General features: G+C 36.3%; 1 protein-coding gene across 7 annotated transcripts in view; it reads left to right on the forward strand.

Moving 5' to 3' along the window:
* The window catches only part of PPARG (peroxisome proliferator activated receptor gamma), a 61,846-nt gene extending 37,861 nt beyond the window's left edge, over positions 1–23,985 (forward strand). For all 7 annotated transcript variants that reach the window (XM_054838515.1, XM_054838514.1, XM_054838516.1 and 4 more), the window contains 4 exons: positions 244–382; positions 8,840–9,039; positions 12,934–13,384; positions 20,716–23,985. In XM_054838515.1, coding sequence (XP_054694490.1) covers positions 244–382; positions 8,840–9,039; positions 12,934–13,384; positions 20,716–20,963 — 1,038 coding nt within the window. In that variant the 3' untranslated portion in view covers positions 20,964–23,985. The remainder of the gene's footprint in view (positions 1–243; positions 383–8,839; positions 9,040–12,933; positions 13,385–20,715) is intronic.
* Positions 23,986–24,792: the final 807 nt, after the last annotated feature.

Raw genomic sequence — 24,792 nt, forward strand, 5'->3', positions numbered from 1 at the left:
CCCCAGCTATGTGAGAATTTTACCCCTCTATCAAACTAGGTCAAGAATGGCTAGTGAGATCAGAACAGGACACACTGATAAGCAGACAGTACGATCGTGCGAGCCTTGCTTGCTTTGGAAATCTGTCTGAAACAAAGTTAAGTTCAGCGTGTATACAGAAAGGGGCTTTGTACGTATAGAGAAGTGAAACCATGACACTGGCAGTTTCTTGCATCCTTTTACATGCTTTTATGTTTTCTCCAGGGCTTTTTTCGAAGAACAATCAGATTAAAGCTGATTTATGACAGGTGTGATCTTAATTGCCGCATCCATAAGAAAAGCAGAAATAAATGTCAATACTGCAGATTTCAAAAATGCCTTGCCGTCGGAATGTCACATAATGGTAAGTGCACGTACCATATTTTAAGCCAATAATGTTTCATCTGAAAAATAACATGAAACATTAGTATGATTACTGAACGTGCTGCTTTAACATCTAGAGTCTTCTGTTTCTTTACACTAGGCAGTTTAGTAATACGTATTGGAGATGGCCTCTGAGTTTAGGAGACTATGTATATGATTGGAGCTTACTTTCAATATAAAAATCAGATAGGTAGGGATCTGCACTTAATGATATAATACATAATATAACATATGAGTTTGTTTTACTCTCCACCTTTCCTGCTCGTTACACTGTTGGTTGTTCTTCCTGAACATATTCCTAGTGTAATTGCTGGTTTTCAGTTCATTGTCTTATTTTCTGACAAGACACTTTTGCATACTGTAGCTCAATATCCCTTTCCTGTAAGTGGAAAACTTAATTTTATTATGAAAAATGGACTAGAGAAATTACTGAAACTTTATGAATAATAACAACTTTTGATGCATCGGACACATACCGAGGACCGTTAGCATCACCAAATTAACACTTCTCGTACTAGAATGCAACAGACTTTGAATGAACGGGCCAGACCCTGCACTGTTTTAAAAAAAACCTGTCCTCCTCCTTCCTAGGAGACCCACATCTGGGCATAGATTGCAATGTGTGGTAAGTAGGAGCGTAGTGTTTCTTAGCATGCCCGTTCAGCTGCCTGCTTCTCATCATATAGTGTCTATAGCTGTGATTCCTGTGTTATATGCACTGTCCAACCTCTCCACCATCCAGAGGTGAATATATCCCCTCCCATCTGTGAACTGTAAGCGGCGTTTCCGTGTTGAATATGTTGTGGTCTTAGATTGCAAAGGTGTTTGCAATTGTGTATGGTTCTGCGATTGCCCCCTTCACAGTAGGGAAGCAGATAGCATTAAGTATATCACGATACTGCTGTCTTGCATAGAATTTAGAAGAAAGTCCCTCTGAACTTTCAAATTAACATATCAATTCATGTGGAAATACTTACTTGTGAATGTTTGGACAGAAAGACATAATGAAGATTCTTTGCTGCCTTGCTTTGGCAAAGTTGAGCAAAAACAGGAATTAAATGTCATAACATAGAGACTTATGTAATTCGAAGGGTAAAGAATTGCAAACATGACTGGGAAAATAATTTCTCTGTGTTTTTTTTAGAACTTTCATTATTTTCAATATAAAAAATGAGTGTACTGTCCCCAAGAGGAAAGCTTAACTGTGGTTTGCAAAGTTAATACATGCACTGAATGTAAATTGGTATGGGAAATGTTTTGCTAATAGAAAATATGGTTTTCAAGTTCCTGGGATGCAACAGTAACACTTAAAAATAAACCTAATTTTGAAATGCTACTGTGGGTATTTTTATAGTAATTCAGGAGGTCTTATTATTATTATTTTCAAGGTACATGCCAAATTCTCCCATAACCTAGCAACACGGCTTCCAATTATGTCAATGGGAACCATGTGCAGTTCTATCAAGAAGGGGAAGGCCAAGACCATTCTCTTTGGCTTAGTAACATAAAGAGCCCAAGAAATATTTTTAAAATTAACATTTCACCTGCCATTTCTTGCAGTTCAGCCCCTGCCAAGGCAGAAGCTGTGGCATCAGCAGGAGCCATGGTTGTGGGAGTCGGGGGAGGCGTAGAGAGGAGGGGGAAAGGGCAAAGCCATTTGTCCCAGGGCTTGAAGGAACACCTTCATTTGCTCTCACCGTGAGCTCACCTAACAGGGAGTTAGTAGTGTTTATATTCAAGTATTGCTTCTACGTTTGGTCTTTTTTGTCCACTCTGTTTACGTTACATTGCACGAAACACCCCCCTCGTTCCTCTGTCATTTATAAACAAACAAATTCGTAAAAAAGAACTAAATTTCACCTTTGAAGACACAAGCCTATACAAAGAAGCATGCAGAAATGCAACACTGGATGTTGGCAATGACACTGAGACACATTTTTATGTTACAGCTACAGATTAAAGTTTGTCCATTTAAGTAGTGAAATTATCTGAATTTTAAATGCTTGGAATCAGAATGTAGATTATTTATGCCTGAGGGTTCCAGTCTATGACTGTCTTTGCGTAGATTATATTATTGCAAAATGAATAGGGCACTTACAAATCAGGGAATGCAAGGAGACACTTAGCAGCTACAGCCACATTTTTTCACGTATAAATGCTACATACCAGTTGGCTGAAGGTTAAAAAAGACAGTAGTGTTCTCATGCTTTGAATATTGTTTTCCTTTCCTTCTCTAGCCACAGTGCTGCTCTGTGTTTAACCCTTAATGGCTCAGATTGTAATCTGAAGTACCGCTAAGCAGAAGCTTGGTTCTTTTATTTTGGAAATTTCATTAATTTTTACAATTTATGTAAAGCCAACTACTGTAATGGGAACAAGAGCACACATGGCAATATGTCTTTCTTATCAGTTCTGGGAGCAGTGAATTGTTCAGTCTGGGTAAATGCTTCCAGTAAACTCAGACAGGTATCTGTGCCCTGGCTCTATCTTGTGTTTTCTAGTGCAAGAAACTGTGTTTATAGTCTATTTGGGGAGTCATTTATGCTCAAAAAAAAATCCATAATCTAGACAAGCAGAAGAGTGCTATACAGCATAGCCTATAAGCAATCTTAGTGACTTCTCCAAGCCATAAATTGTGGCATAAGGATAAATATTCTAGTTTTTCCACAAAAAGGCAAAGAATATAATGTAGCACATAGTGTCTTACTACATTCACTACTGGTTTTATATCACTGACGTTTAGAGAATACTGCAAATGCAAGTAAACAAATAACTGCCAAAGGAAAGAGAGAGAGATCATACATTCCAGCTGCAGGCACGTGCCCAAACTTGCACAGTCTTGTATTACTGTGAAAGAAATTGCCATCTGAACCCCTTCCATCCCTGCAGCATGAGCAGCGAGCCGTATTTCCAGATCTCTTATACAGGCTTGCTGGCTTGTCCCTGCCCTTCCCACCCCGACAGATCCTGCCTTGATCCACTTCTCGGGCCCCCGGGAGATAAGAAAGCTGGGCCTGCTCTGAGGGTAGACGGAGGAGAGAGAAAATAGAGTAGCAAGGAGGATAAGTGGTCCAAGGAAACAGAAGATGAGCCCAGGGTCACAGGAGGGAGGTAGAGAGAGAAGCAGAGAAGGGAGAAGATCATGCCACCCATCCTTGAAATTTTCCTCAACCACCAGAAATGCTGTGAACTCTTATCCACCCTGTGAACTCTCCTTTTTCCACCCTAACCTCTGTAAGTATCACCAATCCCTCCTATTTCTCCTCTCACCCAGAACCCCACTTTCCAAATTCCTTCTGTAAACCTCCTGGTGCCTGACCTCTTCCTGACTTCTGTCTCAGTCCCCTGAAAATGACAATGACTTCTCCAAAAGGAAACTACTAGGCTAGTATCACAAAACTGAATTTTGCCCCAAATTTTGCCTGCAATGCTAATAAGTATTGAACAGAATCTGCTGCAACTGATATAATATTTTTAAAATATATCTAAACATTTAAAAAAAAATTTAAAACTATCCTTTTGCCTGTCAAATTGTAGAAATGTTTGATTCACAACTCTGTGGTTAACAAATTGTTATATTTAAAACATTTTTGGGTCCTGATCACCTTATGTAATTCATGAATTACATCAGAAACTTTCCAATTCACATATTTTCATGAAATAGGGACAGTGTTTAAAAGTGGATCATGAAAGATCCACTGCTATTAATCCACCCTAAAACCACACATTTAGAAAGAAACAAACACATGTAGAAATGATAGATTGCTAATAAATGTACAATCCATACAAAAATAAAGATGCATAACAAACTACCCCAAGCACAGTTTCTACACCCTAAACATGAGAAAAATATTATGAGAGTCCTGAGGGATTTCATTATTGCTGAATTATTGTATGTAAAAGTTTGATATTATGATGGCAGGCAACATGATACACTCTAAGGATTTATGTAGCACAAAACCCAGTAAGATCTCCTTTCCATTCTTCGTGAAGTCAGCTCACGTATTTAGACGACTTGGTCCTATCTGCTAAATGCGAACTCTGCTGTTGTCAGTGGCCGTTTTGCCAAACTGATAGACATGTGATCTGCTAGCTGGCAATCCCGCTGTAGTGGGTGGTTAAACCAACGCCGGGTGTTTTAGGCCAGTAAGAGATAAACCCGCTATACCGCTTTGATGAGCTAATCAGCTTGTGCATTCTTCGATAACAACGGGTAGTTTGGACTGATTTGACATTGAGGTAATAGCTTTCTGTGCTATGAGTAAGCTTTGTTTGTTGTAGCTAACTCAATTCTGAATGCAGCATGCAAGCATTCAAGAATACAAGTTAATGCTTATAACCTAGTTTACCATATAACAATATATGTGCTAATTTTCTTCCAAAGCAATCTCAGCATTTTAACAGACGTGCTATATAATTCGGTGTTACCTTAGGCAGTAGTATTTATTTCTTTTGTTGTTTGTGGTTGGTTTTTTTCCTTTTTCATTTACACAGAAGAAATTTAAATAACCTTTTTTTAAAATGAAACCAGGAATCTGATCTTCATAGAAAAAATAGCATCATGAGGCCCCATGCCAAACCTATGACAAATATTCCTTAAAAATATATAGCAAATTTCTATGCAGCTTTAATCATGTATCATTTGATTTAGTCTTCTTCCATGTCTTTGGGCTTTAACTCCAAAATAGATTATACATAAGGGTGCTTGCATTCATAAAATTTTACACAGTGAAGACAATGCTCTGATTTAACATTAATGTTCACAGGGCTTTTGACTGTATATATAAAAACTATACAAATTCTCAAACACATGGAAAAAACAAATTAGATATGATTCCAACAAGGAAGAGTACTGAAACGAATAGCAAAGTAATAAAGAATATTTGGGTGTTATAGCACTTTTCATGCAGAGATCTTAAAGCACTTTTCAGGAAAGTAAGTATCGCCATCACAAGCAAAATAAAAATAAATGATAAATTAAAGGCAGCATCTACTCTAGAACTATTAGCAGTAAATGAAGTATTAACAATATGACAAACTCCAATGCAATCTGTAAATTAATGGAAATAATTTTATATTAGAAGCACTAGGGCTTGTAACACATGCCTGCTTTGCAAAGACAGTTTGGTATCCTTTGTTGGGGATAGGTAAGCACACCAGAAATGGGATTCTGGAACACCCTTGGTCAATCTTCTTTTCCGTTAAAAATTAAACACAATGTAAGTTGTCATTTATTATAAATTCTACACCAGTGCTATTGTAAACTTTTAACAGAGAACCATCAACAATATGTTGTTTAGCAATACCAAATTGCTAGCACGAATACTGTAATTCGCTTTCCAAGAGACTCTTGGACAGGAGACAAAAAAACTGCACAGGGATCAGGGTATAGGATAAGGGGCATATTTAGAAAACGTATACATACTATGCTGTCATTTTATACTCAAAACTAAATGTAAGCCTATTTTATACTGGCAGTATCAGTGCAACAGTAGATAAATACAGTTATGTGGAAAACTGCCATAAATTTTATAACAGAAACTATCCCTCTCGGTTCTGGCAAACTTACTTGAAAAAACCAGGCGCTAGTCTATTTACCCATGTATGAATTTCTAGCAAGATGTTTGTTACCAGTCTGGTTTCTGTTCTTTAAAAGAATACAATTATACAGCTTAGTCAGGTATTCTCTAATGACAAAACAATCTCTGTTTTGAAAATCCCTTATCTTTTCAATAAAATGTCTACATTCAACAATCCTGTTTCAGTAATCAGTGTCATAGCTGGTAAATACACTGTGGTATATCATTAAGAATGTTCCAGTAGATACTTGATTAAAGGGCAGGGGGGGGGGAACAATTTAAAAAAAAAAAAAAAAAGTGGAAAAAAGAATATACATTCCTATTGTTTTTAATGCCTTGGGGAAGTGTATAAACTATTTTAGAGCTAAGTTAATATTAAAACATAGGAAGGGGAAACAATATACTGTCCCCTTTTTTTTTTTCTTTTTTTATCCCTTGTTTGTAAAAATAACGTTGATGAAAGGGAGCATTATGCCAGTGAGATTCCAGACTACAAACTTTCTTCTGCAAAGCCCAACTCTCAAGAACAGGCCCACAACAGAATCATGTCTCATACTGGTGTTCTGTCAAGCTCCCTTTCCATAATACTTAGAATTAGTATGTTTACAGACTGAGCTTATAGAATTTGCATCAGGCTGTTAGGGATGTATAATTTATTGTAAACCTATTATAGAGATATATATAATGTTATAAATGTATTCTATATAAAATATCGAAATAGTTTACAAGTAGGATTTATCATAACAAAACATTTTTCTGCCCCAAAGCACCTAGTTCCAGATATGATTGTGAAATCTCTCAGAGGACATGTTCCTTAGAGGTCCCAAGTATTTCTTACTATGTGTTAAGAAATCTTCAGGTTGTAATAAATCGCACTCCGTATATTTCTTTCTTTCCAGATTAAAAGGTCCACTGTAAGAGTCTGAGAAGTCTTGCTAGACTTCACTTAAGTCTTCAGTTTGCAAATTCTTCCTCAAAAAAAGTGGTGAGGAAGAGTTGAATTTGTTGGCAAGAACCCAGTCAGAAGCATCAAAGTATCGCAAGATTTTCTCCATTGATGAAGCTATTGCAAAATGCACGTTTGAGAAGTGGCCAAATTAATCATAAAACATAATAACATGAACTCTCCTTTTGTTTGATAACATTCTTTTATACATCATTAACATTACCACATGCTCATCCAGTCACATTACTTCTGTACAGAACACTGTCAGTCTCTTTCAGCCATTGTAGTTCATATAAACTAATAGGAAGTTGTTGATTTTTCTTTAAATTTTTTGCTCTCAGGAATAAGGAGGGCTGGCAGTGATATCTCCCTGAAAGCTATTGTTAGTAGCTGATTAAGAATACTTAGTGTTCCTTATGAGAGAGAAAAAGATATATATGATATGATCTACAATCCAAAACAAATATCAGTTGGCATTTATTCAGAATTTCCCATATGAAAAATTATAAGGAAGAGACATTTTTGGGGAAAAAATTAGAATGTATTAATTTGTACCTATTGAACTAGGTTTCCTTTCATGATGATTTTTATTCTGACATGTTAACTCTAAGAATACCCAAGCAAATATGAAATACACTGCATGCATCATTCGGAGACCAAGTTTGCTGAGAGAGAAATGAGTACAGTTGTAAAAATAAACAACCTTGTTTCTACAGCCATGAAAGAAGGGAACTGATCAATAAACATAATGTATGACAAATGGCTTTTATATGCTTTTTGACACTTATTTATTCTCAAAAATGTGTCATTTTTGTCCATCAGCACACTGCAAGCATACTCATAAAAGGAAAGTGGCTAGTGGTTTCCAAATTGAACATCCCTGGTATAATCATTCATATGTAAGATCTTAACAGCACTTTTACTTTATCCAGAGGAGACACTAACTAACTGCTGAAAAAATATTTATAATATAACATTTCTATTTCCTCTTAAGGCCAAAATGCAAACCTTTATTTTTTCCTTCTGTTTTTTGTTTTGATGCACTTTTGTGCTGTTTTGCTTTTGTAAAATGAAATAAATTCTGTTTACTGAAATATCATATGATAAATCAGTCTTGATCTTGACGGCTCATTGGAAATATTTTCCAAGTCCGTCCCCATATGAATAAACAGTGTCTTCGATAGTAAGTACATGGGTGTAAAAGGAGGAGGTTTACAGCCTGCTTTACATTGGTATTGAGCAATTGTGAGATCATATGACTAGGTAGAACCATTTCCTGTTCTTTCAGTACAGCATGCATATAGAGTTACCATGAAGAACTCAGCCTTTTCTGGCCTTTTTAATTCCTTGCACAGCCTTCTTTCCCATTCCTTAATTCTTTTGGTAGCAGTTTAGAGCACTTGGTATGTTAAGTTCTGTGGAACAATTTAGGAATTTACTCCTGCAAGGCATGTGAGTGTTTTGTTTCGAAACAAATGAAAAATCTGAGATCCATATGGCAATTTGCCCAAAACGATACAAGGCTGAACGGTGGTTCCTACCCTAAGCCAACAGAATTTGAATATCTTAAAGGTTCTTTACATTTTATTTAGATTGGAGGTAGAATCGGAGGTTTTCACCAGCTCTCTCAGGTGAGCTGACAATAGTTTTGCATTTCCAAGCAATATATTGTAATCTTATTCTTTGGGCACATAAATTATTTCCTCTTTGAGATTTGTTTGTTTACATTTCTTTAAAGCACTTCAGCTCTTTGCCTATATTACTGGAGAAAATCATCTTTCTCTTACTTGCCTAAGTACAGTTTTAATAAAAATTTGAAGAGCTCATAACAAAAGGTGACATGAAAAAGCCATTCAAATATGCTTTTTTAGGTGCAACTATAGCTATAGTAATTGCTTGTCATCTTCTTCAGCCATCAGGTTTGGGCGAATGCCACAAGCGGAGAAGGAGAAGCTCTTGGCAGAGATTTCCAGCGACATCGACCAGTTAAACCCTGAATCTGCTGATCTACGAGCACTTGCCAAGCATTTGTATGACTCATACATAAAGTCCTTCCCTCTGACCAAAGCCAAGGCGAGGGCGATCTTGACAGGAAAGACGACAGACAAATCAGTTAGTTCCCTCTGTTGTTTTTTTTTTTCTTCTGAGTAAATGATTTACACATTGACAACACATCTTTTAAAAAAAAAAACTTTGCTGTTGGCAGTTACATATTTCAAGCTGTGTCTGAAACACAGGAAATGTTTTTAGATAGGATAAGTAAACATTATTTGAAAAAACTCCAAGTTCACCTAATAAAATACTTGAAACCAGTACAAGAATTTGAAGGTCATCTTAACCTTTTTGTATTCTCTGATCCACTCTTCCCGTTTTCCTTCTCCTTCGCCAGAGGTTATCTTCCACACTATCTGTTTAAGGTGGCTATCTAGCTGTCAGGAATCGGTAGCTATATATAATATAGCACGTTATCATAGCATATTATCAGTGCTACCTGTATCCAAAGGAATATTCTTCTTCATTAAGTGTCCAATGATTCCCAGGCCCCACACCATCGCTAGCTTTAACTATGATGCTTATTCTTATGATGCTCTGATGACTTCCTGCATTTAACTGGGTTATCTTGGATCAGATCAGTATCCTCTGTTGGAAAAATTTGGAAAATTTGAATTTTAGGAGAATGTACCAGCAAATCTTTGAAAAGTAAGGACTAGAAATATGTGTATTTGTGGGTTTCTTTAGAACTTCACTGGCAATACATAACAATCTTCTGTATTGGTGAGAAAGAGGATAAATAGGATCTGATAATTATGGCAGGTTTTAAATTTTGTCTCTAATACCTAAAGAGTAAAATAGTTTACCAAAACTTATGACTCCTAGTTTGATATATTTTCTGGAATGATCAGCAGAAATTTTATTTTCAGGAATACAAAAGAGACTGTATTTTATTTTCTTTAATAATTTCAAAGACAGGAAAGAATTTGGAGGGGTTTAAGCTTTCTTTCTTTAAAGGCAGTTAAAATCATAATTTAAATATTGTCCCTAATTTGGTTGTACTGCTCACATATAAACTTCAGATATGATGGACTCTTACAATTTGAGTAACTTCTCATCATGGAGTATAAAGTTTGAACTAGAATAGTTTATTTATTCTGCAGAAAGCAGTTCCCTCTCTATATCAGAAAGATAGGTTACTGGGCAAGAATTAATACAGCAATTTAGATTTTTGTTAAGTGTGTTCTTAATAATTGTGTATCTGTATTGGGAAACAGAATAATTATGTATCTTGTTTACTCCTCTTCAACCTAAAAATGTCACCAGGAGGCCTGCTCCTTTTTTCTGCAGCTGCCCTCTGTGCACACTCTGGAAGATAACAGAAGTTTGGGCAGGTTTACCTACGGTGCTCTCATCTTCCATTTTTCCAGATGTGCGTTTAGAAATCTGACAAGTTTGTTTCTGAGGTCCCAAGTGTATCCACAATTCCTACTTTTGTTCTGTGAAGTTGTCATAGAAATAATTGGCATGTGGTTTGCTGCTCTGCTGTGCTGGGTATTTAACAAACATCTGGGCTTACGCAACTTGATCATGTCTGACAGTTACATTAATGCAGTACTCATGCAGTAAATATATAGTATGCTATCAATGATGTTCTACCTTTTAATTGAAAGTTTTAAAACTTTGCCAGGTTAGAATATAGCAATAAAACAATAGACGTAGAATTCCGCTTTTCATTGCTGCGAATTTTCGAGTCTTTTAAAAGAAATAACACTGAAAGAGTGACGCTTAGTATTTAATGGTTACAACTTTTATGTTATTTGAACTGTAATGGACTTTGTGCTCCGGAACATCAACTGTTTACCATGGGCATAGTTTAAATTTATGTTATTTTTTAATTGCTATATCATCTGCATTAACTGAAAATTATTGGATGTGCTAACTGAATGTGTCAAAACTCAAATGATTAACTTATCCTTTTCTGGGATATACAGGGCTCATTTGACATAAGATTCTACTCACGGAGTTCACCTCAATTTTTATATTAAACATTTCTTTAGCTATTTTGAACTCTCTTGATTTTCGTCTTCTAATATCAGTAGGCTGGTGGCATAGTGTAGGCTTTCTAAAGCACGTGTACACGCACAGAATAGGTGACTTTTTTTTGTACTTGGTGCTCCCATTTAAGATTTTCTAGAATGAAAAGAAAGGAATGACCTACCAGTACTAAAACACGCCTTTTAAGCCTCCTCTACAGTCTTGTTATTCCACTGTTTTGCATATGCATGCATATACGTATGTACAGATATATACAAAATGTTTTTTCTGCTGCCAAAATAGCATTACATCTTGAAAAATACCTTATCCTCCTGGCTTTTCTCAGTGTGGTGTGTTTATTTTTTCAGTTTCACACTGAAATCCTAGTGCAAGTGGAAAAACAGCATCATACCTCACACTCTATTTAAGTGAATCTCATGGTCTGGAGCTATGTTTTGCCTGTGGTTACGGTGAAAGTGACGGCATGAGTTTCATTGCTTTCATCAATTTAACTAAACCATTTGGAAAGCTGGAATCCTCTTGTGTGGATATTATTATTTCGGTTCACAGATAGACCTCTGCTTTCCAAGCAGCTGTATCAGTTAAAGACAAAAGTGTCAGCTGTCACCCCCTCGCCTTCCTCGTGATAGCGGGTCAGAGCGTTGTGTTCGACATAGCCTGAAACACTTTCACAATCTCCATCTGCAGGACTATGGATGGGAGTAGTAACTAGTGATAAGCATCTGTGGGCAATATCCTCTTCAGAAAGCACCACCAGACTCAAAGGAAAGTAGCTATTTCCAGTTTTTAAAATTCCATAATAATTCAGCACTGAATAGACTCCAAAACTGGTTTGAACACTCATATGAATAAGGCATTAGAATCTGTAATCATAAAGGATCTTAAATGGAAAAATGCATTTCTCTAGTCCAATAGTTGGTGTATAATTCCTTGTATTTTAGTTAATTAATCAAGTATGTTAACAAACCTATTAATATCAGTAGATATTTGTTCAGTGCAGGAATGAACTATTTCTTCTGAACGATTCTTCAGATAAATACAAGAAATCCTCATTTAACCACTTCTTTAAAATCAGGAGCTTCTTCAGCACATTCTGAAACAGATTGTTTCCAGATCCTAATGAAAGTTTTCCTGGCATTATTTTTTCTAATATGCTTTCAAAATTGATTTATTCCAGTTGAGTTTATTTTACAGTCAGACTCATTCTTGTGTTCTGAATTGTGCTGCTGTAGTTTGTATCCTGTTATTTATGTTTGCTTTCCCATTAACAAGTTGAGCTTAAATATATCCTAATTTTTTTTAAAGAAGTTAACAGCAAAATGTTAAATTTATCAGATAATCAATACCATAAAGTTGATACTACTTGCAGCACTTTCTAGAAGGATAGAACTTGAGAAGAACATGACAGCATGCGAAGTAATCAAAATGTGAATATACTCTTTCTATACAAAAGAAGTTGTATCGTCAGAAGTGCAAACATGTCACTGTACACTCACTAGATTCTGTTTTATACGAGCCAGTAAAATTCAGGTAAAAGGAGTAACATTTTAATCTTTTGTTAATAAGCATTCCAAACTTTGAATTCTGCTATTACAGAACTTCTGCAAAACAAAACAAAAACAACCAAAAAAGGCAAAAATCATGGCTATTTTAAAATAGTGTTCCTTACCCCCCTTCCCCTAATTATTAAAAAAAGTATCAGCCAAAATCCTATTTTTAGAATGTAGATTCATGGAACATGTGAGAAGTCCTTAGGAACTACTTGTCCTTTCTGTAAATCATTTTAACATTGTGAGGATATTTGCCTTAATAGGTTTATGAAGATTTAACCCTTTGGGGTCAACTACCCTTGATATATTCCTCATAGATTTCTAAGTGTTTTCTGCTGAGTTATGCCTCTGTAGTCAAACGTTCATAGAAAGGACTTTTGAAAGTAAATTGTCTTTTCCTTTTCAGCCATTTGTTATATATGACATGAACTCTTTAATGATGGGAGAAGATCAGATCAAGTGCAAGCATGTGTCACCGCTGCAGGAGGAGAACAAAGAGGTAGCAATTCGCATTTTCCAGCGATGCCAGTTTCGCTCCGTGGAGGCAGTGCAGGAGATTACGGAATTTGCCAAGAACATTCCAGGTTTTGTGAATCTTGACCTGAATGATCAAGTAACTCTCCTGAAATATGGGGTCCATGAGATCATATATACTCTCCTAGCTTCTCTGATGAATAAAGATGGAGTTCTTATATCTGATGGACAAGGATTCATGACACGGGAGTTTCTGAAGAGCCTGAGAAAACCTTTTTGTGACTTTATGGAGCCCAAGTTTGAGTTTGCTGTGAAGTTCAATGCACTGGAATTAGATGACAGTGACCTGGCAATATTTATAGCTGTCATTATACTAAGTGGAGGTAAGTGCTGTCTTATTTAATATGATACTTTACAGAATAGAATTGACACTTTTAATTCCTGTCTGAACAGGAAAGTGCTCAGCACTACAGGATGGGAGTGAGTTTATTTACACATACTTTTTTATTCGTTTTCAGCTTTCTTGATGTTGTTTGCCTTTTTTCAGTTTCAGACAGAAACTGAAACTGTAAATGACCTGATATTAATGATGGAGCTGGAAATGCTTGCTGAATCAGCAGTTCAGTTAGTTAGAAAACAAAATCAGGACTATCTGAAAACAGGAAGGGTGGAATTTCACTGGCAAGAGCCTCTGAAAGTTAAAATTCTGCATGAGGATTTTTTAAACCTGCAATTAGATTGTGTGGCTTGCTAATCGTACACGAATAGCTTTGACTCCATAACAATTTCAAAATATATGTGGCCTTTGGCTTACAGGATTTTATGGTGGGGTTTTTTTATTGTTGCTGTTGTTTTTTCATTCATGCAAGGTTTTGTTTGCCTTTTGAAAGAGGGGGAAAGAAGAATGCATTTCTCAGGAAAACGATGGTCTCCTAATGCCTGAGAAAAACAGGCATTGTGTGTCTACTCTGTTCAGATTTCCTAAGCTGCTCTGTTTGTATTAATGTTTATGCATTATGCTTTGAGCAAAGCATGAATCTGAAAGCCCAGGTATCAGACTACATGTTAACACTTCATTAAAAAAGACACTGAATTTGCAGCTTTTTTGAAGACAGTCAGTATGTTCTATCTGATTCTGAGGTGATGTAGCTATTATATTTTGTGAATTAGCGACTGCTACACAGATTTAGTTCACTTAGAAACCTTTCCACCAAGAATCTTAGATATCAGATATACATTTCAGGTCAGATTGAAAGTCTTTTACTTTGGCCAATACTATCAAGTTAGTGATGTCGCACAAAGAAAATTTTACCCAACCAATTTGTGTGTATTTTGGCTTAGAATGGTACTGTAGATATCAATGGGAGGAATGTGCTGAATGTTCTGAATTCAGATCCTCCACAGAGCAATGCAGAGTATTTTGTTATTAAATTATGTTTAAGCAATCAAACACAACAACCACATGCTATTGTTCTAAAAACAAACATTCCATTGAGAGTGCATCGTTACATATAGCTTCATTTAAAATCCTCTACAATTACTCCTGGCATTGTGTTTCATTCAGTAAAAATGTGGTATCGCAATATGGTTCATTAGACTAACTAAATCCACTTCAAACAAGTACAGTTTCCAGGAGACATTTTCTTGTGCAAACCTCTGAACACAATGATCCCTGAGGACTCTGAATTAATTCAGGAAGGGAAAATATGTTACTGGTATATTTTTGCTTGGCTTTGATGAGGGAGGAAAAATTATAGAAGCCTATTAGGGCACTACACAAAACATGCCAATATTTTGCATTTTCTAATATAATGAAATTTGACAGATGAGAAACAGGCCTCTCAAAATCCACTCCTAATTGAAAAAGGGAACTCGCAATCTGCAAAGCTAGGTCTGCTATGCTTCAGTGATGTTTGGTTTACATTAGAGGAAATAGGTATGATGTAACTAATCTTACATTTTAGATCTCAGGAGGACAATGATCCACGGAAAAAAATTGACTACACTGAACCAGATTTATCAACAAGTCTTTTAAGAATAATTTGTAAACAGAGATCTGTGAAGAACTACCTGAATTTTAATAGGTAGTTCTTAAATAACTCTGAACCAAATCCATATAAATATATGAATCCATACAAATATAAATCAGTCCTTTCTGGAAAAATCCTTAGTCAGAACTTCCTTCCTCCCCCCACCCCCCAAAAAAAAGCATGATAGTTATTTGTAAAAACTGAATTTATATCTTGAAAACAATTAAGCTTTGCTGCCAATTAGAGAGTGGCTTTTATCATGGAATTTAGAGTCAGATATGATATATATTGAGCCGTAGGCATTCTGTGGGACTATAATATCTTATGTGGTATGGAGCCGAAATCTTGTTTCTCAGATGCTCTTGTTTCTGTAAGAGCTAGGTCCTTACAGAACTTAATTTCTCTAAGAACTAAATGAATATCAAACCAGGATAATTTCATTAAAAATAGGATATCAAAACCATATTTTTTTTGGTCCTCATATTACCTTGAGGACTTTACTAGCTGCAGGAATACTGTAATATTTAAGTCACTTCAAGAAATCCTGTGTACAAATATCTTAATAGAAAACTAGTTTGTGAAACAAAAAAAAGATCCCAGCCAAATGCTCTAATTCTAAGTGAATCTCTCATTGCCTAGTGAAATCATGTTAGTTCTGCTGGCTCTTATGCAGCTCTACAAAGAAGAGAGAAGGGAAAGAGAAAGATAATTCCAGCTGGAACATTACATGTAGAAAGCTTTTGATTGTGAAGTAAGTGTTTGGAATTTGCAACAAATCCTATAAAACAGCTCAGGCTTTTGATATCGAAACAGTTGCTCTTGCATTATATGTAAAAAGGTAAAATGCCTATATAACAGTAATAAGAAGCTGATAAATTAACTATAATAGCAGCAAAATGAAAGTACTCCCCCTTCCACGGTCAATCATTGTATTGTTTCTGAGCTGCTCAGGGCAGCCTTGCTCTGTCTCAATGATTGCAAATGTTACTCTGAACTCATTACTACAAAACTGAAGAGCTGTTCTTAATGTTGGTATATTGTGCTTTAAAACAGCACTGTAAATGGCAGACAAATTCTAGTTTTCTGAATTTAATGCTGATGAGAAGAGAGACTGTGTGTGTGCAGTAGGATATTACCTTGTTTTTACAAAAGAAATGCTTTATGCCATTAACAGCAATGCCAAACTCTCATTACAACATTCTTTTTCTTACAGTAACTTTGAAAAATACACTTTGGTAAAATGAGATTTGGAAAACTTTTTTCAGGGAGATGTTCTTCCTCCCTGTTGTATTGCTCTGTGCCACTGAGGCATCGCCTCAGCCGCTAGCGAGTGCCATGGTATACATGTTAAAGAACTCGAAGCACCTTCAAAAATATTATATATACCTGAGCTGAAAATGAGGTCGATCATAAGAAGAAGGTTTAAGGAGAACACATTGGATGTCTGTGTTTGGGCAGGAAAGATAATAGTCCAAGTCTTATTGGGATAATCCACATTTATAAACAGGGCAAACTCACTCAAGCAGGTTGTTGTCAAATAAAGAAAAAGCTGGAAAGGTAATTTCGTAGCACATTTACATATCATGGATGGACTTGAACTTTTGTATGTTATCTTCTGCAGTGCTTAGGATATAGTGGTGTTTGGAAATCGTAGCAGGGCATACCTGTAAAGACCCACAATCTTTTAGTCAATGTGAAGCCAGACTAGTATTTGAATTCAGAAACGTTGCTACATTCAATTTTTCTGTTTTCTGAGTGTGTTCTTTACAGTAAATTTTGAGCTGTGAATCACTGCTGCTTGTTTAAACACTATATTCGACAATTTTGCTACAATTGGAGATCAGTAAAATATGAAGATTTATCACTGACTAGTACCAAGAAATAGCTCATATTTGACTGCTACACAAATCCTGCTGTAGCAGACCTTTTAGAACAAAGAAACACTTCCTAATCAGACCAAGAACTGCAGATAATCGCTGCGGGCTTTGAACCAAAATCCTGGTGACTACAATACATGTGACAGAAGAAAAATCTCAAACTGCTGAGTCACATCTGCCTCAGCAAAAGAAGTAGCACAGTTGTTCAGTCAGCCATATCTTTGCCTGTTTTATCAAATTAAGATTTTAGAATGTGTATTTAAATGCAAAATGCACATAATCAAAGATATTAAAATATAAAGGTATGGGCAAAGGCACACAGATGGCAATTTCGTATGTGAGGAACAGAAGAAAATTGTAATTATTGTTAGGAACATGAAAGAAGTATCCAAATATGTAAGTAAATAAACAAAATATTTCTCCCTGAGATAGTATAGAACATCAGTTTACACCCAGTCATACTGTTGATGCTCAAACCTAAGAGCCTATTAGCCTTTCCCAGTCACTGTGAATATTTTCTTACTTAGAACAGCTTCCTGCAGAATTTTCAAACCAATTGAAACAGCCCTACGACAACGAATGAAAACCTAAAGAAAAACTGAATAACAAAAAGTAATAATAAAAAGAGAAATGTGGTACTCTACTGGCATAGTCTGAATGGATAAAAGGCAGGTCGCAAATAGCACGTTAAAAAATCTAAACTTCAATCAACAATCTTCTGTATCAAAGAGGTTTAAAAGTGGTGTCCAATTCACTTTTAGGTAACTCTCACCTTAATCATTTCAACTCTCTCTTCTTTGGCATTCTGTAACCTAATTTCGTTGAGTGATAAGAATGTCCTTCTACAACTCATTTGGTTTTGTCTTTCACTTCCCTCATCAGTTCCCTCTGCAGATTTGTCTGTGAGCTTTCAGCCATTCTGTCTCACTTAGCCTCTTCAAAGGCCTCCACCACAGTGTCACATCTAGTTTGCTCCCATCTCTGTTTCTTCCTATTCTCTATCTAAATTTTTCTCAAGGCTTACTGTTAATCATTTTCTTTGTATTTTTTTCTACAAGCCAAATCTATCTGGAGCTCCTTACTGCACAAAATACACTTTTTGGTACAGTAACCCAATGAGTCTGGAGCATATATATTTAAGAGCATCTTAACAACTTGCAATATACTGTAATACCTGTATGTTAAAGCTTTTGCCTCATATTTCCTTTTTTTTTTTCTGATTTAGATAAGTTTCTTGGAACAGAAACAGCATTTTCCTCTGTAAGAAATTTTTACTGAGAAAGTATAGCAAACTGTCAACACCCAAAAAATAACGTCCATATCCTGACGTTCTCATTCATGAAAAATCTCTCTTGCCTTCAATGGGAATTTTCCTTCCTCTTGAATTGGCTTATTTAAAAATAACATCTGATGATCTCCTAGGCTTTGGTCATAGTCATCTTTTCTGACTCTGGTTCCACTGGGTCATTATAAAAACCTTAGACCGGGTTTTTCAAAGGAGCTTAAGGATTTTAGGCGCTTATGTCTCGCTGAACTTCAATTGACCTCGGGCACCCAAATTTGGGGGTCTCCTTGGCAAGTTCCAGACTCAGTACTGATTTCCTGGGCTTGCCTCCTGGACTCTAAAGTTGCGCTGGGGAGCACAATTTTTGAACTGGGTTTCACTTCTGAAAAACTCACACCCTAAAAATTCCCACCATAAGAGAAGCAGGGGGCAAATGGAGATTAATCTCAGAGGAAATCAAGGCCACAGTCTTTGTGCATTTTGATTTTTTATATCACTGTACACTGAGTCATACCCAGCTAGTTCAGAGTTCATCCGCAACACAGAAGTAAAATTTAAAGCTATCGCAACCCAAAGCTAGGATTATTAACAGCTTTGAAGTACTGAAATTTGGGAAGTTTCTGAAAGATATAAAGAAGGCAACTAGATTTTGCAGCACATGCAAGGCATTTAGGTAGTCTAAAAAGAAATATCTAAAAATTATCAAAAATTCTTGAAGTATCTTTAAAAAGTTACTTGATAATATTGCCAAAGAAAATTAATAAAAAGGAGCCGTTTGTTTGGAGACAATTTTCTGCTTGCAGATATTTACTTACAGACATTCTGAACTATATTTTATGGTATTATCAGTTGACTGGTATAAATAAGTGACAAGCACAGCTTATTAGCATGAAATACCAAATGGCAAGAGGGGCCAAATGGGTCACCAAGTCCAGTCACCTCCAACCGAAAGCAGTCACTTCATAAAACCACGGTCAAACAAATACCAAGCTCCATATTCAAACGCCGCTATTCCTATTTCTGAACAACTATTCCCAGCCTCACCTCTTTGAGAGTTAACTAGCCTTTCCTAATCAGTGGCCTACATGTATTCATGGCTTGCATATACTCATGTGTTTTCACACCAACTTTGCCTTTTAGTTTACACTGCAGTTTTTTCTCCGTGAAGTAAAACCCCAACGTATTTATAAAGAGCTTTGTTTTCTCTCAGCCTTTTCTCTAGTATGCAACACAGGCCAAGCTGCGTTAGGAGAACTGGATGCACAGAAAGGTTACTAAGATCACAGGAAATAACAGCCTATTTTTTAAATTTTTAATATAGATCAACCTCTTGTCCTTTCTGAAATGGAAATATTGCCTTAGGGAAGTAATTGAAGGCTAGCTATAGGCACTGCTTTTTATTGATCGACCTATGAAATTAATTTCATAGCTACACAGCAAATGTTATTTGAATTATTGACTGGTTTTTTTCATGGAGTATTCTGATAATCAGGATGCGTTACCCAGTATAAAGTAGTTTAGCAGTAACAAATTACTAGTGGTGATTGTCATATGTGAGGATTTAATAATGTTACTAACTTTCACGGCTGTAGAATCAAATAATTTATTACCTCAAGTTAGAAAACAAATGTTACACATTATTTTAAATAACAATTGTAACCACTTAAGAAGATATTTGGGGACAGACAGAAATAACAGACCAGCTATTATTATGAGAGATAATAATAGTTAAAAAAGAAAGATTTTGCTTCTTGCTGAAGAATAAGATATGCCAAAGATAATCCTGGGCTCTCGCAGCTGTGGCAGTGCAAGTAGCTGACTTTGGTTGTAAACATCCATCCCAGATTCCTCCATATGGAGGAGAACTCTCTGTTGGCATGAGCCCAGAAAAGGCATTTTCTGTACAAGCCACATCTATCAGTCCTCCACTGCCGTAAGCATCTGTGGCTAAGCTGATGAGCTGACGCTAAAAGCTGTTGTGAGACTTAATAGCAACTGGAACTTGGGCGTGGAGAAGAACTGAACCTGTGATTTTAAATATCTCAAGTTAGTATGACTGCAGAAGTTGAATTTATGCCTTTTTTTAAATTTTGATAGGTTAGCACTCACCTTAGCAGGAAACATTTTTAATGGTAGCAACTACATGCAAATCCATCTGAGTATATGTTGATTTTCCAAAAGCGAATTACCTGATGCAGACTGCTTATCCCCCAACTGTATCTCACTCTTCCTTTCCATAAGCACTCCCAGTTTATGTGAAAAATGCACTGTAGTATTCTATAAACCTGCCTCTGTATATGCACCACACAAATGCTTGAACTATTTCTAAGACTATTTCTAAAACTTCCTTGAGCAAATTCTAGTAAAATCTTACAAATAAATACATTAAGAAATTGTCAAACAGTTCTCAGGAAGTGCCACATGTAAATGCTTAATACACTAAAAAATCTTTAAGAAATTAATACATGAGACTGATGTTTCCATATTCTTCATAAACTTACAACTCCCAATTTTTTTCCTAGATCGCCCAGGTTTGTTAAATGTGAAGCCCATTGAAGATATACAAGACAATCTGTTGCAAGCTTTGGAGCTCCAGCTGAAGCTGAATCATCCAGAATCATCACAGCTGTTTGCAAAGTTGCTTCAGAAAATGACGGACCTCAGACAGATTGTAACAGAACATGTGCAGCTGTTGCAAATAATAAAGAAAACGGAGACAGATATGAGTCTTCATCCACTCCTACAAGAAATCTATAAAGACTTATATTAATGACCATAGTAGTTCTAATCCGCTGACATAATGTATGTTCTTCAGATTGCACTATTTCTTTGAGGGAAAACTTTGCATACCTAAGAAATTACTGTGAAACAGCATTTAAAAAGAGAGAGCTTAGTATAGTAGATCTATTTTATGCATATTGTTTATAAAGACACATTTACAATTTACTTTTAATATTAAAAATATCTATATCATGAAATTGTTGGCAGTATTTTCAGAATTAATTTTTTAAACTATCTTATTTCTTAAAATTGCTTGTCCAGTATGATTGATGCTTCACTGAAGTTGGTTAAGCATGCAGTTAAATTTTCAACTTAAAAATAAAAATCTTTCTCCTTAAACATTTCTAGGGAAACGTTTTAAGTATTATGTTTGATTTTGTGCTCCCAAGGCAGCAGCAAAATAACACTAATGTCGAATCACAGATTAGTGTAACCTCCTATGAGAGCTTAAAAGAAACGTCAGGTCTGACAATATTTGTGCCTACCATAATACGATTTTACACTGATAGAGATCTGTAAAGAGGTCTTGGTGTAAGAATTAGGCCCATCATTTGTGGGCAAACCTACAAACTAGATGCCATGTGAAGAATTAATGAAGTAAGGGATATGCACTGTCCGTCGCTCTCAGGACGCAGAGTCGTTTCGATTGCTGGTGCAAGTCGGAGGCAGGTGGAGCAACAGCCTGCACTGTGGGCTGTCCCCCCATGGCACACGCCACAGCAGCGAGTGCTAATGCAGCTTTCAGTCACTGGTGAGTCTGTAGTAGGAATAGGTGTGTACAAACCACTGGGCCTGAGACCTTCCCAAATATATGATGAGCTATTGTTGAACAACATATTCTGTCAAAAAAGTGATGGAAAATTGGAATAGTGTGACTCCTCCTAAAGAAAAGCAAGGTTTGAATTCATTCTTCGAAACATAAACCTGTAATGGAAAGCCTACTGTGTTAGTTTGGCTTGAGCTATCGTTGTTTATCACTGGGAACAAGAATGCTTGGAGATGTTCACTGCTGTTAAGATTGTTAATTTTCTTATATTTGTTGCCCTCTAATGTCACCTAAGATTTCCACTAGGAGCAAAGCATAGGAGAGTGAACAAATTTAACAGAAGGTAGATTTACTTACACTAGGTCCTCTTGGTATTCTCAGTACTGTTGTGAGATTCCCTTAGATTCACATTCAGCCTGCCCGCATTGACTGTTTGTGAATGTGACCCAGGTGTGATCCCAAAGAGGGAATGTTGGGGGGAAAAAAGCCACTAATTGTAACACATACATTGAAGTAAGGAGCGGTCCTCAATTGAATATCCTTAGTTTTCTCATCATGTCCACATTTTATTTATGTAGCAAAAAGTGTTCCTTAAACGTAGTGAGACAAGTTCAGTGGTGATGTATAAGTGGACCAAGAGGTAATGTAAGTGTATACATGAGTAGGCTGGATTTTCAGGGAGCATAAATCGGCCTTACTCCCAGTGTAGACCTTGAAAATCTAAGCTGGTGCAAATTATGCAATAAAGAGGCTGATGGAGGCAAATATTAAAATAAATCCTTAAGCTCATGCCTTCCACACCTGAAAAATGTTTCCCACTACTTATTTCAGATAACCTCTGGGCCTCTGGTCAGTAGTAAGCATTATGCCCACCAGGAAGTTTGGAGAATTGGATCATTCAGCCTCAAGGTTTAAAACCCACAGATGAAATTGCACTGAGATGAAGTCAGTATGAGGCTGAAGTGAACAGCTTTGATCTTCACTAAGTTTGCAATGAGATCATTTCAGGTAACTTAGAAATGATTGCCCTAAAGCAAACAGAATATTGCACGTTAATGCTCAAAATTGCATGTTTCCTGCACGTGTCGAGATAGGCACGTTGTGCTAGCTGAGCATCGGATTCTGACAGGAGTTGCACGCACACTAATTTGTGGGTGTTACAATTCAAAAGAAAATATTCTCTCTCTCTCCTTGTTTTAAGTTATTTTCCACTGGACACTAGCCATTTGAAGTGTTGCCATCTATCACTTAGTGGGAGAACCTCTATTTAATTGCAGAGTTCATCCCCTCCTGTAGGAGGACATATCAAAGATTAACTGGCACTGAGACGGGCCACAGCTCCAACACTGAATTCTTATTATAGTAACACACAGCGAAAACGATTAATCTGAGCCTGCATTTCTTATACAATCCAATTTTACATTGGCTTCACTAGAAATGAGAGTTCAAAATTAGTTTTCAATAAAGGAGAATTCTAGGGCATGTTCTTATGTAAGTAATATTAAAAATTATTTGAAAAGGACAGGGACATTGCACTGGCAATGAAATTAAGTTCATGACTTTGTTACATGGAAAAACTTCTGGGTAACCAAGAAGCACATTAACTCAAAGAGCTTAATTCTACTTTATTGCAAGGGGTAATATTTTTGAAAGTAGCAGTTTAGCAGTGAGGGTGTTTAAGCCATTCAGTCCAATGCGGATGTATACAATCCATATATTTTGAGAGTGGTGGTGTAATGGTAGGGATGATGGTCTAAGGATAAAAGAGAAGACAGTTTTGCAGGAACAGGTGTTACCCTTTATTAGGATGAAGGGACTGAATGCCCAAAAGCCAACACTTTTCTTTCAACTGTATAAGCTGCTTTAATAAAATATATTGTTCTCCCTACATCCTGTCTTCTCTTACATTTTGATAGTTATTCATCATGTTTTCCTCAAGCCACGGAAAATGTTAATTTTTATGTGAATTACTAATCACAGAAATGTTCTGATTCTAAACGGTTACATCATGGTTAGGAAGTTTTGCCTAAAATACTTTTCTACAGGAATAGGTCTTAAGGGAAAAATGTTCACTTAATGGACAATTGCTATGTACTAATTTAGAACAAATGACTGTTATGAGGATATGAAAACATTTTCTCAAAAAATAGTATTTTCTCTTGTGAATTATATTCAGAATTTTGATCTAATTGTAAATGCTTTCTGTTTCTATGGGACTTTATTTATTAAAAACAAAAAAACTTGCTAATGGGAGTTTCTAAGTAGGTTGTAATATTTTCAGACTCTCTAGAGTTTTGGTTAGAATGGACTATGCCATAAATGAACAATTTGGGTTTTGATCTTCAGCGCTACTAAAAGCATTTAACAACTCAAAAATAGAAACAATCAGCTAGTATATGCCTTCCTTTGAAGAACTTCATTTTGCATGTGTTTTACTGTCCTTCCTTAGCCATCTGTTCACTACATCAGAACACCTTCAGAGACGATGTGCTGAGTGGGATACCGCTACATTCCCACAGGTTTTAAAACCTCTGAGCTGTTATTCTGTCTTGTATTTTACACTGATCTGCTTTTTCAGTAGAAAAACGCTGGAGGTAAATCATGTCCAGAGAAAGTCATTTGGTCTACCTGCACATAGCCAGCAACTATCTGCCTATTTCCCTCACCATGTCAAGCATCAGCTAGACATCAAAATGTTTCTTGTAGAAGCTCAAAGGCCTCTCTTTAATAGGAAAAATGACCTTCTTCACACAAAGTTCATTGGTGACTGCTTCTACAGTAAATATGGCTGTGAGTGGCCTCAAATGAAAATTTAGATGAGAGAAAAACATTTCCAGCATTGCCATTATTATAGCAAAGGCAGCTGGCACCAATTTAATCACTGTTTCCGTAACAGCAATGAAAACCTGTTTATCCTACTAATGCCGGTAGCTAACTGCCTTTCAGTGCTGCACAAAAGGAAGCAGCTGAGTTGTGTGTTCCTAACATAAGCTGTTCCTAACAGGGGCAGCCCTTCGGTAGTCTAGAATACTGAAGCCTAGAAAATGGACTT

This window comes from Grus americana, chromosome 11, assembly GCF_028858705.1.
Source record: "Grus americana isolate bGruAme1 chromosome 11, bGruAme1.mat, whole genome shotgun sequence".
Lineage (NCBI taxonomy): Eukaryota > Metazoa > Chordata > Aves > Gruiformes > Gruidae > Grus > Grus americana.